Source organism: Acromyrmex echinatior, chromosome 1 (genome assembly GCF_024713525.1).
Source record: "Acromyrmex echinatior isolate Ae372 chromosome 1, ASM2471352v2, whole genome shotgun sequence".
NCBI classification, from domain to species: Eukaryota; Metazoa; Arthropoda; class Insecta; order Hymenoptera; family Formicidae; genus Acromyrmex; species Acromyrmex echinatior.
This window is the reverse complement of record NC_141852.1, coordinates 23,601,225-23,615,951: the sequence shown is the minus strand read 5'-3', so window position 1 is coordinate 23,615,951 and position 14,727 is coordinate 23,601,225. Positions and strand designations below refer to the sequence as shown.

Sequence of the window (14,727 nt, the reverse complement as noted above, 5' to 3'; positions counted from 1 at the left end):
TTGTCTATTTGATGAAATATTGTGTGAGAAATCTCGAAAGTTTGGTCTAATTTTTGTGAAAAAATGATAAAGTAAAAAAATAAACAAAAGTAACATAGAAAATCGAGTATGAAAGATTTCTTTTTATTTATTGTATTTTAAATTTATTTTTTGGATATAAATTTCTTTTATATCAGCTTTCTCATAATATTTTCATAGTTATATAATTACGTAATTCTTTATACAAATATACATTTTTAAGTTAATTTAATATTTTTCCTAATTTTTCTATATTTTTTTCTTTATTTTTCAATATATTTACAATTTATTTTTAATTTTCATAAAGTTTAAATTATTTCATTGCAAGTAAGTTTATTCACATTGCATGCTCTAATATACTCCAATATATTCCTATAATAGCTCTTATTCACTTCAACGCATTCGTTGGAATACGATGCGAATAAATCTAGTGAGTTTTTCGAGGAATTTTGACGAGCGAAAAAAGAATGAAAAAAAAAGAAGTTTAGATGATAACTATGGCAACGGTAGGTAACTTACTTATTTCACGCATGCGCACTCCATTTTGATCAACACTAACATCAAAGATGCCAACAGAGGATACGGTCAACGCGATGCTGCAAACGCTTTGAAGCGTTTTTTAACTAGTCAGTTTGTAAAATTCTTTCTTCTAATTGGTCTATCATATGCTTCGAAGCATTTGAAGCATTTCATCGCAGCCATTGAGTTGCGTTACTGTGACTATACCATACCATGATGGAAATATATACAAGAGCTGCGTTCGGCAATACAAATCTGAGGCGCAGGAGTGCTCTTTTTCTATAGTATACGTGACATATACTATACTACTATACTACTATAATATAAGAGCAATATCCGATGTCTCAGATTTGCATTACCGAACGCAGCTCTTATATTGTATCTTATATGAAATATTAAGGTGCCTTTTCATGCGCAGCACGCTGCGGCAGCAAAAATGTCACGTGATACAAATTTTTCAAAATTACTTCTGCACTTCCTACGCATGAAAAGGAATAATGGCAACAGCATATGTATAAAGTTTAAATTCAAATATGTGTCTTTTATTTGCTCAGCTCGAAAATTAATATGGAAAACTTAAAAAGATAAAAACTTGTGATTATATGGTAATTGGTTAGTTCAATTACAATTTGGACAATTACTATTTCAAGTAATTATTTAGAATTTAGAATATCCCCATCACTTCAAATCTTAATAAAAATATACTCATTGTATTATCAATTTTCACATTTTTTGCAAATATTGCAGACTTTCTCGACATCAAATTCTTTGCTGTTCGAATTCTTTCGTTGCTCATTCGATTGAACTTCAATGAGATGCGGCAAAATATATTGGGTAATCTAAAAAGTATCCGCGGTTTTTTGTCACTAGATGTGTGTTGATGGTCATATATCTAGTGACAAAGTACCGCGGATACTTTTTAGATGACCCAATATTTTGCATTGGAAGTGCATCATCTCATATAAAATTTTTAATCAATAGCAACGAATTGCTGCCATAGCGTGCCTTTTCATGCGACGCTGAAACGTTTATTTTCTAACGTCAAAAGGATTACGTGATCACAATTGTTGCCAACGACAACTGAGAGTCGATTCTGTATCCTCAAACAAGGTGAAAATTATAAAAGTGAGCAAATTTACTAGGTGTTGACCAATTAAATTATCAGTGTTCTAGTAAATTCGCTCACTTTTGTAATTTTCACCTCGTTTCAAAATACAGAATCGATTCCCTGAAATCCATAAAAAGGATTTACAGATCACTGACAAGATAGCAGACAAATTGAATATTTTTAATTTATTTATGTCTACATAATTTGAGAATCGTTTGGGGAAATTCAGGAAAAGTATTTAAACATTTGGTAATAGTTAATAGTATTTTTCTTGTTATTAACAAATTTTATCATTCGTCAAGTTAGTAGACAGCGATTTTATTTAATGTGTTTTAGAGCCGATTGTTCCACCTTTTGGTAAATTTTACCTGTTGGATAAGAAGCAAGATTACCGAATTACATACGCAGATTACTAAGATTTATCTCACAGGTAAAATTTACCAAAAAGTGGAACAACCGACCCTTATGAATGAAATCGATTAAAAATCATTTGACGTTTTTATTGTTATTTTCATTTGGGAAAAGTCGCTATTTTGTAATTCAAGAGATTTATATATTGGATCATCTTAAAAGTATCCGCGGTTTTTTGTCACTAGATGTATTGACCATCAACACCTAGTGACAAAAAACCGTGGATACTTTTTAGATGACTCAATATATTACAAAAACGAACATGCATGGATATATCCACACACGTGCTATATCATTTGATTCATAATATCGCAACACGATATTATGAATCAAATATCGATTTATCATCTTCCAGCTTTGAAAAATGGACGATGTACCGAAAGACACTGTTATGCTTCGCATAATAAAAGGAACAGGAAACAGGGAACAGAGCATAAGCATTTCAACCTATCAGAACTGTATATTTCACAATACATGATTTCTAATAGGTTGAAATTCTTATTCTCTTGGGTACAGTCAACGCGATGCTGCAAACGTTTTGAAGCGTTTTTTAACTGGTCAGTTTGTAAAATTCTTTCTGCTAATTAGTCCATCAAATGCTTCAAAGCGAGACTTTGACCACAGCCTTTATTTTCTGTTCCCTGTTCCTTTTATTGTGCGGTATCCCTTAAAGTTTTATTTTATTTTATTTGAAAGTATATTAAGCCTGCGGCACACGATGCTTGTTTCCTTGCTAGATTAGAATCGTACTGGCAGAATCGCAGCCAATACGATGGCGAGATTCTAATCCAGCTAGCAATTCAGCGGTAGGAAAACAAGTATCGTGTGTCACAGACTTTACTCCAATTTTCCCGCGAATTGTTGGAAAGATTAGGTTAAGTCCGACTCTGAAAAGCAGACGACGGGCTTCACATATACCAATATGCTTACTTATGTATTGTATGATAATGTATATGGCCGATACAGAACACGTGTTTCCTCGGCTTGCATCATTTACATCATATGTCGATTCATCATGAATGGTACAAGTTTTGGCAAACATACATGATCCAAAATATTCAGTATTCGATAATAATTGTTGTCCTCGTCAATGATTGTGTGAATACTTTTTCTGCCGAAAGATCTGGCACGTGATATAAGGTAATCTTTTGATCAGAGAACCACTTTTCCTACTTATCAGCTCGATGACGTTTCTTGAAATCTTCTCATTAATCGGACCTAACGTCGAGACGGAGCATAACGTGATAAGGAAATGTTTCACGAACAAAAAGAGTCCGCACCGAATCTTTCGAAGAGAGATATCTTATTTACATCATTTATCGTAAGTGTCATTTCGTCCATGGTTACCGGCTGATTATTAAACTTATCACGTGCGAGTTATCTAACTATATTATTTTTTATACTTGTCACTTGTTATCTTTTCTAAGTTTTTTTGTAATTTTTTGAGAATTTCTGATATTGTTTATATAAACAACATATTCCATTTATAATTCACCGGCTAATTATAGTTCATGTTTTCCTCATCAATCTCATATCGATTATTTATCAGGCGTTAAATTTTATTGATTTATTCCACATGCCTACTGTTATTTACAAATTGATTTTCATAAATGACCGTAAATAGTTGCGTTTTATTTTCTTATAAATCATTTCTACATCATCAATAGATTGCTTGTTATTAATATTTCGAACGTAAAAAACTAATTTTGACTAATATAAGGTTAATAAATTATTTTAGTATATTATTTTATTTTTTAAATATAATTTAATATAATTTATCATTTATTGTTTCTTTGATGTCTTAAATATTTAATGAAATTCTTTTATCAAATAAATCATTACTGACAAATACAGAAACTTTTACTTAAAGTAACCTAGTTAAAATATTAAAATATTGTCAATAGATTTTAATAGACATCAATATAATTTTATTAGAAAATGATTGTTGCTTCATGTTAGTCAGGTGCTCTTGCAGGAGTCGTTTGTGACGTGACACTTTTCCCATTGGATACCCTGAAAACGCGTTTGCAAAGTCAACATGGATTTTTCCAATCCGGCGGTTTCAGGTACCTGTACAAAGGCATAGGGCCTGTAGTACTAGGTTCAGCTCCGTCAGGTATAATTTAATATTGAAATAAAACACAGTTATATAAAAAAAATATTTTTCCTGTAATATTAATGAAAATATTAATATTACAGCTGCTATATTTTTTATTACTTATGAAGGAATAAAACAATATTCGCAACCATATGTACCAAATCAGTATCATTCCATCATTCACATGATCGCAGCATCATCTTCTGAAATAGTAAGTAATTGCATTCAATAATGGTCATTTAATGCTTTCTATTTAGCGATACAAATCAACATAAACATTTTATCTTTCTTAATATTCAATAACAAAGATAGAAACGTCGTTTTGTCATTAAATGGAAAGCATCAAATGTTTTATAGATCTATTTGTCACTGCACTAAGACTGATATTCAAATTATTCATAGATTGTTCTTATATTTAAGATCATTTTACAGTTAAATAAATGATCATATGAAATTTTCATCTTGAATTAATATAAGGAGTCATTCCTTAGAATATTTTACAATATTTCAAAATCATCTCGTACAAATCATATTTTATAAATATCGAAAATATAATAAAATTTGATTCACTTGTGCAGACTGCCTGCTTGGTTCGAGTACCAGTCGAGGTAATTAAACAAAGGAAACAAGCGCTTTTGTCTGATACGCATCGACTGAAATTAAGAACATTATATCGCGGTTATGGAAGCACTGTCCTTCGGGATTTGCCATTTGGTGTGATTCAAATGCCATTATGGGAATATTTCAAGCTTTATTGGACCCAACAAATAGAACGGGAATGCACACCCCTGGAAGGTGCCACTTGCGGAGCTGCGTCAGGTAATAAATCTAGTACTTAGTAAAATAATTTTAGAACAATAATCTTACTTATATGAGATTTTTAATTTTTTTTTTATTTTTCAGTTGCTATATCAGCCGCCATAACGACGCCATTAGATGTTGCAAAGACCAGAATTATGTTATCTAGTACATCTGCAGAAAAAGAGGAAGTTAAAATATCGACAATGTTGAAAGAGGTTTATAGACACTACGGTTTTAAAGGGTGAGGGTTGTGTATAAAATATATTTTTTTCAATCGAAATCTGTTTCTGAAGTTGTAAGAATAATGTTTCTTATAATTTTAGAATTAAAATTATAAGAAAACTCAAATGATTAAAATTCAATACATATAAGAAAGGAGCTACGAGCCAATATAATATATTTATTACAATATTCAAGATAATTATAAACAAACGTAGAAATTTACTGACAAAATTTAATCACAAATATAATAAAACGTTTCAACCTATCATGAGATCATCTTGAATGTTGTAACAAATATATTGGCTCGTAGTTCCTTTCTTATATATATTTAATGTTTTTTTTTAGGTTGTTTGCTGGTTTTCTCCCGAGAGTAACTGGTTTTACTATGGGTGGGTTTATATTTTTTGGTGTTTATGAACAAGCTAGAGAATTTTATATATCCTACTTAGTTAGTGAAGCCTTAGTTAAGTGAACAAATTATAAAAAAGTTATGTGAATTAGATACCACATTAGACCAGTAAATGAGTTTTCTCACTCACAATCAGTAATGTTCTACTGGGATTAATTCCAAAAGGTAATAATAAATTTGATTGAATTAAAAAATTTTTTTTTTAGTTTATTCATTTCTAATATTTTACTGTAACAAAATTAGGACTGAAAAATTCCCGTTTATCTATTTTCAGCCTGTCAAGGAATTTTGAAGTAAAACATTTTTCAAATTTCTATGTAATAATAAGTATAAAATTTTTGAAATTTATCATGAAAATAAAAAATCTACATTTCGTATACATTCAGGAATATAATTCTATCACTGAATCTTATCAATCGCAATTCATAATCGCATTCATGTGATTATGAACAAATTTTATTCATTTTACCAAAATATGAAAAAAAGAGCTAAATGATCAAGAATCACATATTTAAAATTTTAAACTGCTTATCGCATAATTTTTCAAGTATACAAAATTGTACATGCACATTTCATATATTTTTTTTTAATCTGCTATTTGCTAAAATATCTAATCTAATTTTTAAATATCTAATTTTTGCGAAGTTGTGTTGTGCTAACAACATTGCATATATAAAATTCTGAGCTTTTACTAATAAACAAAATAATATCACACTGGTCATTAACAATACATTAGAATCTATTTCATTATGTTTATCATAATATTAGAGATAAATTATCTAGTATAAAAAAACATAAAAGAATACAATAAGTACAAATACTGATTATATTAGATTGCGCAACAATACCTTTCCCCAGTTTTTTTGCTTAGAACAATTGCTTCTTCTACCTTTTGCAAATTTTCAGGATTGGATACGAAATCTTGTATAATTTCATCGAACAATTCGGCTATAAAGAACAGATATAATAAATATACATTTTGTAAATAAAATAAAACGTTTATTAAATGTAATACTTTCTTACCTACGTTCTCTCCCGTTTTACTAGACGTTACGAAAAGTTTGGTCTGTGTACCACTCGCATACCTCTCTACAACACTTTGTATATCTGGATCGTCTGATACAAAACCTTCATCGCACAAATCCTTCTTGGTGGCACAAAGATATACTTTACAATTCTCTTCAATGCTTCTAAGTTCTCTTACCCAATGCTTTGCTCTTTGGAACGTACTCGATTTTGTAATATCATAACACACTATGGCAGCTTTGGCACCACGATAATACGTTCTAGTCATTGCGTCATACCTAATAATTAATGATAACAGCTATTGATGCTATATTATAACGAATTCGATCACTTGCATTACATTAGATTAGTTTATACTAAAAACTGTTATGCTTAAAATTAGCAAAGTTAAATGTAAAAGTATGTAAATATTTTCAATGATTAAAGTACTTAAAAATGATATTGTCACGTTATTTGATGGAATATATACATATTATTTCATTGTTAAAATTGATTATATTTTTTATGTCATTTTTATTTTACATAAAGCAGTTTGTAATGTGCACTAATTTAATGTAGTGAGTGTAACCGAATTTATTATTATTCTATATTGGGTTATTCTATATTGGGTGCTTTCCAGCAAGAGACAGATACAGTTAACACAATGAATCATTATATCCTTGTTTGCCAATGTTAAACAAAGAAATAATCATTATGTTACACTGTAGCTGCTTTCTTTTTAGGAGATACAGTCGATATAAATTTCGTTTTATCTGTTATTCATTAAATGTCAAGAAGAATAGAACATTTGTGTCTACTGTATCTCCTAAAAAAAAAAGCACCAATTTTAACGTCAAAATTTCGAGTTGGGCACATGATGTAGTAATTTTATATACTTACTTCTCACTGCCTGCAGTATCCCATATTCCCATAATAAGTGTCACATCGTTCACTTGCACTCGCTTCGCTGCAAACACAGTGCCTATTGTCTGCGGCATAATTTCAACTGGATTAATTGGTATGACGCCCTCCCTTCCATTTAGACGATTCTCAGTGCAAACTTTAATACAATGTTATTTTATAATTTTCTTTCCACAATGTCGCGGACTAAGAGAAACAAGATGTACTATATTAGTGCTCGCAAATTGACTAAGCCCATTCTTTTTAGCTGCATTTCTTTTACAAAATATCTGTTAGCAATTCGTTTCTTATTTTTTCTTTAATTTCTGTAACGACTCCCTAGTGAAAATTGTTCTCATAATTTTTATACGAATTGGAACATTTTTCAGAAATACTCAGAAATATTCGGAAAATTTACATCTTCTCTCAGAATTTCTCATACAAGTGAATTCTGAAATATTTTTAAATTTTTCATCTCATAATTTTTAAAAGTATTTTTAAATTCTTTAAATTTTGTAATATTTCATCAGAAATTATACAAAAAATCTTAAAAATCTTACGATATTTCATAATTAACATATATGAAAAATTCTGAGAAAAGATGTAGATTTTCTGAGAAATGTTTCAATTCGTATAAAAAAATGTGAGAAAGTTATAAATTTATAGAGAAATTCTAAAAAATTATATGAAAATTCTGAGAAAAATTTTCACTAGGATTGTATCAGCATTGAATATCACTGGTGAAAAGTTATAACTATAATGAATTACAATTATAATACTTTTAAAAACTAATTTTTTTGAAAATTTTTATGTATGTGAATTAAACTTAAAACGAAATATTATAATTATAAATTAATTGAAACGCTCACAAATGTATACTAAATTGTGTACTTCTTTCACATTAGGTTTATTTACATTGCTTGCATTTTCTGCAATCATTATTTTTGCTATATGTCTCTTTAACGCCCGAATGTATTCATGTCATTAAATGTAAAAAATTTTGGGATTTCAACATGAACAAATATATAATTATAGTCATCGATATATTTAATTTTAAACGCACGAAATTAAAACTGCCAAGTTCAGCTAAAAGGAATAGTCCTGCTGTCGGGGAGGATTTTAAAGAATTCTAAGGAAAACTACGTCTTTTCTCTTTCCTTTGTTTCTCAACAATCGCCTTTGTTGAATCGTCTTTTTCAAGTAGTATGTACAAGAGGGAGTATTAACGCTATTAGGTGTGCCCTTTATTAATCTTCACATTCTTTCTGTTCTTTTGAGAAATAAAATAATTGGATTATTTTATTAATTTGGAAAACGTGATAGAAACGCGTGTAAAAAAAATGTTTTCTTCTTAATTAAATATTATGACTAAGTGCGAAGACCTACAATTGCGTGAACGCACCCTCGTACACACGCATATAATCAAGTAAATACTTACATTCTGATAGGGTCTATTGCCGTTAAACGAGTCGTGTACATATCTTTCCATGAGACTCGTCTTTCCCACCATCGCGTTACCCAGTAATACGACTTTTAAATCCACGCGACTCATATTTGACTTCAATCGGTTGCTCTTCCTCCTCAAAAGAGTTTTGTTCTCAGAGTATCATGTAATGTACATGAATACATATACAAGGTTATGATAAAAAGCCACTCTAAATTGACCGATTGACGTTCCGAAACACACTGAACGCAACTGAACAGCATTGAACGATACTGATCATGGCGGAATCAAACAAGGTATTGCACATGGATACTTTGAACTCAATTATATGATCTCCTTGTTGTTTACAGAATGTTAAAGAAGGATGAAATGATATATCATGCACATCGTACATGAAACGGAACGCACGGGCTTTGGCTTCAGAATTCAAATACTTCAAATCATTTCAGACTTTGCTTCTCTTTCTCTCTCCCTCACGTGTAGAAAAGAAAGGAATATTTCTTTTATGAAATATTTTATAAGAATACGATGAAGTTTACTAAAAGGTGGAACAACCCAGCCTATATCTTTTATGCAAACTGTATATCTTTGACATGTTGATTATATAATAAAAGATGTGTAAGAAATAAATATGGTTTTATTTTATTACATCACAAATGTAAGAGAAATAAATAAAAAATGTTGCTGATCTCTTATAACATTCTATCACTACTAAATATAATATTCAGTAAATGTATTTTGTACAGAGTGTGCTGTTTTAAATAATGAATCTAAATACTTTGATTAATAAAACGAGGATTTTACTTAGAATTCTTTCTCTAAAAAAAAACTTTATCAAAGTACTCGATTTAAGTTTTTATGATGATTTTTCATTTTCTGATTGTGATTTAATCTTACTTAATTTGAAAATATAAAAATCGTGTTTTTCTAATTATGATTAAATCACTAAACCAGAGAATGAAAAATTGGACTTAAGTGGTACTACATATACTTTTTTTAAATACAGCGTATGTAATACATAAGATGCGTTTTATTTGACACTCAACGTTCGCAAGCATTATTTGATCTTGTTTAATATTCGATAAACAAAAAGGATGAAATAATTCCGTAAGCGTTGCGAGCATCAAGTGAAACGCATCCATAGATATAGATTGAAAGGAATCACGTATTTTCAGACATTCTATGATATATACATATATTATATATATTTTTTTAGTTTACATACGAGGAATGCTTGTTAATTCAAGCAAGAATTCCATCGTCTCTCTTGAATTATATTCTCTCGTAGTATAACGAAACTAGAGGTTCATAAATATTTTTTTAAACTGATATACGAGTATAACAGATTTTTGCTTTTCGAACATCGACACACATTAGACGGTTTTTATTATTATTATTATTAATTTATTTGGCTTTTCCTTGCGCGGCAACTGCGGCCATCGCAGCCTTAACTGTCTCTTCATCACCCAGGAACTTCATAGAAATGACAGGCTTGAAATTCTCATCCAATTCGTATACAAACGGGATACCGGTCGGCAGATTCAGTCCCATAATTTGCTCATTGCTCATTTCTAAAAAAAAAATAGATTTATACATATTTCATAAATTATTATAATAACAAAATAAATGAAATAATAAAGCAAAGTGTCTTACCATCCAAATGTTTTACTATGCCACGTAAACTGTTTCCATGAGCAGCTATAATGATCTTCTTGCCCTCTTTCAACTGTGGAATAATTGTATCGTTCCAGTAAGGTAATGTCCTCTCGATGGTCAATTTGAGGGATTCAAACTTCGGAAATTCGTCCGGCTTTGGCCCATCGGCATAACGCGCATCTTTCACTATCGTGTCATAATATTTGTGATCAGATTCCATTGGCGGTGGTGGTACATCAAATGATCTCCGCCAGATCTGTACCTGTTCCTCTCCATATTTGGCAGCAGTTTCTGCTTTGTTCATACCAGTAAGACCACCATAATGTCGTTCATTCAAACGCCACGTCTTATGAACAGGTAGATTTTCTTGACCAATTTCCTTTAGGATCGATTTGAGAGTCTCCTGTGCTCTTGTGAGTACCGATGTATGAGCTATATCGAATGTATAGCCTGCATCCTTGATAGCCTTTCCTGCAGATACAGCCTCATTCTTGCCTACAAGATTTCCGATATACAAATAATTTTTAATTTAATTTTTAATTTTTTATGTAAAATTGAACTTAATGCTTTGTAATAATCCAATGTATAGTTCTTTGAACATCTAAATCAGTACCCATGCAATCAATAAACTATATTCTTTAATTATATTGAGATCTCTATAAATTCATTCAATCAATAAAAATTTTTGTATTTATATTAAACTCGTAGATGACATTGATATGATACATCATCTTCGTTCATTTATGAAGAATAATTTGAGTATCACAAAGATTTAATAAAATTTTTAAATCCAATTTTAATCTAATCGTTTAAGATGTCAAATGTTAAAATATTTATATTAGTGTATACAAATGCACACAATACAATTTATCAAAATTAAAATATTGGACCATCTAGTGACAAAAAACCGCGGATACTTTTTAGATGACCCAATATTTATAATGAATGAAAGATTTTTATTATCCGATATTATATCAAGTTTTAACATGATTTAATATGATTTAAGATATATGACTGCAGTAATGTACATCAATAATGTCATTCAGAAGAGAGACTCGAAAGATTCGTGTGGAATCACACGACCTTTCGCCCTTGAAAACGGCGAATTGGACGAACACATTTATGCCGGGCGACATTTACGCACCCTTGTCCGACAGATTGGCGTCATACCACCCGCAGAAAAGGTTCAACTTATTCCACTCGCTCTCGCCGTGACGAACCATAACGATCCTATATTTCGACATCTTTTCTGATCGCGAAACTTAGATAATTGCGAGAGAAGCGCACAGCGAACACAATTCGATTCGATTCAATACCTTTGTTCAGCTGTTCAGTCAAGTCCCTTCCCCCCTATTCTTCCCGATTATTTGAGGAGTAGGGATAAAGCTTACTAGGCCGGTAAGCCGATATCATATTTCAAAACATGTAATAGATATTTTACATTATAATAACATTTACAATAATACAATAATACATTAACAATAATGTTATACGTTGTTCGTACACGATATTAGATTATTCAAAAAAATTATTATTTAATAGCAAGTCTGTTCTTTATTCCATTCTCTGGACTTCAATTTTTTGCACCTCGTGCACCTGGTGTTGCTAATTTTGAATTTAGTAGAATTTCTATCAGATTTGGAGATTTTTTACGGGAGATTTTTTGAGAGTACAAAAATTTAGAAGATTTTCCGGAGGACTTTTGAAAAGGAAAATACAAAAAAAAATCCAAATTACAATTAAAATATTGAGAAAACCGCAATATAAAGAATAACTTTTGAACAGACTTGCAACAGGCCATCCAGTTCAGAGTGCAGGGAGTAAAAAATAGAAACCTCATTTCTCATCGATGATAGTCGATGATGGAACGCACTCTACATACTTATGCCTATAATTCTCACGTACTCCTTTTCATCTTGACGTTTGTATTGGTTTCAATTGGTATACAGTCATATAGAGTTTGAAGTTAGTCGGTAATTACAGAAATAGTTCAAAAATTTCGAACTGTCGACGATGTAGTATACAGTGACATCAATTTCTGTTCGAGCACAGTCGATATAAATAAAATCATTTATTCAGAAACAGAATACTCTTTCAATTTCTGCTCCTTTAAAACAGTTCAAGGAGGATCATGTCATCATGCGTGATCATGTGTAACGCATATGACAGTAGAATGGACATCGCCTAAAAGAATGCGGATAATCGCAGACAGATTTATGAGACTGCAAAGTGTAATTGTGGTATATGCTTTATTTGCAAAAAGGTGACCGTCTATTATACTAGAATTATGGAGATAATGAATACCGAAAACGCCGGCGAGTTGCATGCATCACTATCTATAAAGCACCGTGATAGTCTCCTGTCAATCTCATGCAACTGGCAGATCAACAATAATAAGCAATTTGTTGATGCCGTCACCATTGCGTCATCAATGCAGTACTCATCTGCGAGGTAAGTGACTTGATTACAACTTTAAGTTAATAACTAATTTAATGATATTAAAATAATAATAAACATTTGCAGAATAAACTGCGAAGACGTAGCTTCTGTGGATACTTGCATTGCTTTACAACCAATGGGTTCTAATACAGAACCATGTATGTTGAATATTAAAGTATCAAATTGTCAGAAGATAGCACGCATTGCTATTATTTCTGAAGGTAACATCCTAGAAATCTTCAAACAATTTGGAGAATATGAAACAACGATACACGCAGAGTTCATAGATGAGTACGAGGAAAATATAGTTTTCCTTGGCGAAACTATGATACACCCTCCTACTACAGAAGTTAGTATTAAGGTAAGCTGGCTGTTGTTTACGTGGATACTTTTATTTTACATTTAATGTAATAAAATTTAAATCAAGTACAAGTAAATGCCTATAAGAGCCAATACTAAATAAATGTACATTGTTAAGTAAACATTGAAAAACAAAACATTTTAACTCACGTTTGGATTATCTTTAACTATAAATGATCGTCATAATTAAATATTTAATAATGTTTACTTTCTAGTTTATTAGAACAAAAAATAAAGGCCCTCTTATGTGGATATATGGTATAAGACTGTTTTTGACAGACTCTACAAAAGAGGCAACATCTAGTGCCTTTGACTATGATATCATACAAACTTTTCTCAGTAACGCTAGCAATGGCAAAATGAGTCAAGAGTCTGAGATGGCAAAGAGAGTATTTGACGATAAACAGGAAAGTATGAGGAAATATAAAGAGAAACTTTTGGAAACATTTGCAGGCTCAAAATATGACGAGTATATAAATAAAATTGGAAGGAGCGATAATAAAAAACAATTTTCAAATTGTGAAGATAATTATGAGCAGTCAAATGCTACCGAATGTAAAAATAGAATTGAAAGAAGAAATAGTAAAACGGAATATCCAAATTATGAAGAGAATTATGAAAGATCAGATATTAAAACCTGCATTGATAATAAGACAGAGTCTATAAAAGAGACAAAATCCGACATTGTCAATGATAAAGATTTTATCCAGACATGTCTCAATAATATATTTCTCGGTAAAATAAGTCAACAACCTGATATAACAAGAATATTTGAATTTTATGATAACCGCGATAATAACGAGCAATTTAAGCAGAAAATTTTGGAAACTCTTACATCAGGTCCGGATCATTTCAAATGGAAAAATGAAATTTCAAAAAGAGATAATGGAAAAGAATGTCGAAATTGCGAGGCTGATCATGAACAATTGAATTCTTTTGAATGTAAAAACGGAAATATAAGAAATAGCGACGAAAATTGTACAAACCGAGAAGATAATAAGAAATCCGATATAGATATTAGAATCTATATCGACAATAAATTCCATGATATGGAAAAGAGATTGATAGAAAGAATAGAAGAGATGGAAGCAAATACTAATCAGAAACTGGATGCTATTTTGGAAAGACTAGAATCACGGTTGAATGTACAGTAAATGTATTTTTTAGTTATTAATTTCTTATTTTAATATATTCTTTATTATAATATAAGAGAGCATGGATCTGGTAGCATTTGATACAATTTATTTCCGAATATTTTGAAAGTAAATAGAGATTGAATTAAAACACACATTTAATAAAAGAAAAAAATTTAAGTTATCAGATATTTAGTGTAACTT

General features: G+C 30.5%; 4 protein-coding genes across 12 annotated transcripts; 2 read left to right on the top strand and 2 right to left on the bottom strand.

Moving 5' to 3' along the window:
• Nucleotides 1–2,805: 2,805 nt before the first annotated feature.
• On the top strand, nt 2,806–9,565 carry LOC105152233 (S-adenosylmethionine mitochondrial carrier protein homolog). 6 transcript variants are annotated; one of them, XM_087411308.1, is made up of 7 exons: nt 2,806–3,078; nt 3,237–3,377; nt 4,016–4,172; nt 4,256–4,365; nt 4,733–4,973; nt 5,058–5,196; nt 5,523–5,780. In XM_087411308.1, the coding sequence occupies exons 2-7, from the start codon at nt 3,309–3,311 to the stop codon at nt 5,647–5,649; spliced, it is 843 nt and encodes a 280-aa protein (XP_087267434.1). In that variant the 5' UTR covers nt 2,806–3,078; nt 3,237–3,308; the 3' UTR covers nt 5,650–5,780. The 6 variants fall into 6 exon arrangements, 4 of the variants coding, with proteins under 4 accessions (XP_087267434.1, XP_087267429.1, XP_087267420.1 ...); XR_015546712.1 differs by adding an exon at nt 9,286–9,565 and having other exon boundaries at nt 2,807–3,377; nt 5,523–5,751; XM_087411303.1 differs by having other exon boundaries at nt 2,807–3,078; nt 3,178–3,377.
• Nucleotides 5,018–9,213, bottom strand: LOC105152232 (ras-related protein Rab-24). 4 transcript variants are annotated; one of them, XM_011066375.2, is made up of 5 exons: nt 8,930–9,213; nt 7,492–7,580; nt 6,610–6,890; nt 6,435–6,534; nt 5,018–5,126 (listed from the first exon to the last, which is right to left on the bottom strand). In XM_011066375.2, the coding sequence occupies exons 1-5, from the start codon at nt 9,041–9,043 to the stop codon at nt 5,114–5,116; spliced, it is 597 nt and encodes a 198-aa protein (XP_011064677.1). In that variant the 5' UTR covers nt 9,044–9,213; the 3' UTR covers nt 5,018–5,113. The 4 variants fall into 4 exon arrangements, with proteins under 4 accessions (XP_011064677.1, XP_011064678.2, XP_011064679.2 ...); XM_011066376.2 differs by lacking the exon at nt 5,018–5,126 and having other exon boundaries at nt 5,781–6,534; nt 7,492–7,698; XM_011066377.2 differs by lacking the exon at nt 5,018–5,126 and having other exon boundaries at nt 5,781–6,534; nt 7,492–7,651.
• Pglym78 (phosphoglyceromutase 78) lies at nt 9,555–12,075 on the bottom strand. Its single transcript, XM_011066374.2, has 3 exons — nt 11,736–12,075; nt 10,589–11,086; nt 9,555–10,506 (listed from the first exon to the last, which is right to left on the bottom strand). Exons 1-3 carry the CDS (start codon nt 11,833–11,835, stop codon nt 10,340–10,342), a joined length of 765 nt encoding a protein of 254 aa, XP_011064676.1. The 5' UTR covers nt 11,836–12,075; the 3' UTR covers nt 9,555–10,339.
• A 354-nt stretch (nt 12,076–12,429) lies between these two features.
• LOC105152229 (hypothetical protein) lies at nt 12,430–14,698 on the top strand. The gene is made up of 3 exons (XM_011066373.2): nt 12,430–13,042; nt 13,115–13,391; nt 13,606–14,698. Exons 1-3 carry the CDS (start codon nt 12,879–12,881, stop codon nt 14,542–14,544), a joined length of 1,380 nt encoding a protein of 459 aa, XP_011064675.1. The 5' UTR covers nt 12,430–12,878; the 3' UTR covers nt 14,545–14,698.
• Nucleotides 14,699–14,727: the final 29 nt, after the last annotated feature.

Coding starts and splice junctions, on each gene's coding strand:
- LOC105152233 (XM_087411308.1), top strand. CDS start 3,309: ATGTTTCACGAACAAAAAGAGTCCGCACCGAATCTTTCGAAGAGAGAT. Junction 3,378..4,015: donor TCTTATTTACATCATTTATC/GTAAGTGTCATT, acceptor GCTTCATGTTAG/TCAGGTGCTCTTGCAGGAGT. Junction 4,173..4,255: donor ACTAGGTTCAGCTCCGTCAG/GTATAATTTAAT, acceptor TTAATATTACAG/CTGCTATATTTTTTATTACT.
- Pglym78 (XM_011066374.2), bottom strand. CDS start 11,835: ATGTCGAAATATAGGATCGTTATGGTTCGTCACGGCGAGAGCGAGTGG. Junction 11,087..11,735: donor CGCCAATCTGTCGGACAAGG/GTGCGTAAATGT, acceptor GAAATCTTGTAG/GCAAGAATGAGGCTGTATCT. Junction 10,507..10,588: donor CATAGTAAAACATTTGGATG/GTAAGACACTTT, acceptor TTTTTTTTTTAG/AAATGAGCAATGAGCAAATT.
- LOC105152232 (XM_087411347.1), bottom strand. CDS start 9,043: ATGAGTCGCGTGGATTTAAAAGTCGTATTACTGGGTAACGCGATGGTG. Junction 7,581..8,929: donor GCAATAGACCCTATCAGAAT/GTAAGTATTTAC, acceptor ATTATGCCGCAG/ACAATAGGCACTGTGTTTGC. Junction 6,535..6,609: donor TAAAACGGGAGAGAACGTAG/GTAAGAAAGTAT, acceptor TGTTCTTTATAG/CCGAATTGTTCGATGAAATT.
- LOC105152229 (XM_011066373.2), top strand. CDS start 12,879: ATGGAGATAATGAATACCGAAAACGCCGGCGAGTTGCATGCATCACTA. Junction 13,043..13,114: donor ATGCAGTACTCATCTGCGAG/GTAAGTGACTTG, acceptor AAACATTTGCAG/AATAAACTGCGAAGACGTAG. Junction 13,392..13,605: donor CTACAGAAGTTAGTATTAAG/GTAAGCTGGCTG, acceptor TTTACTTTCTAG/TTTATTAGAACAAAAAATAA.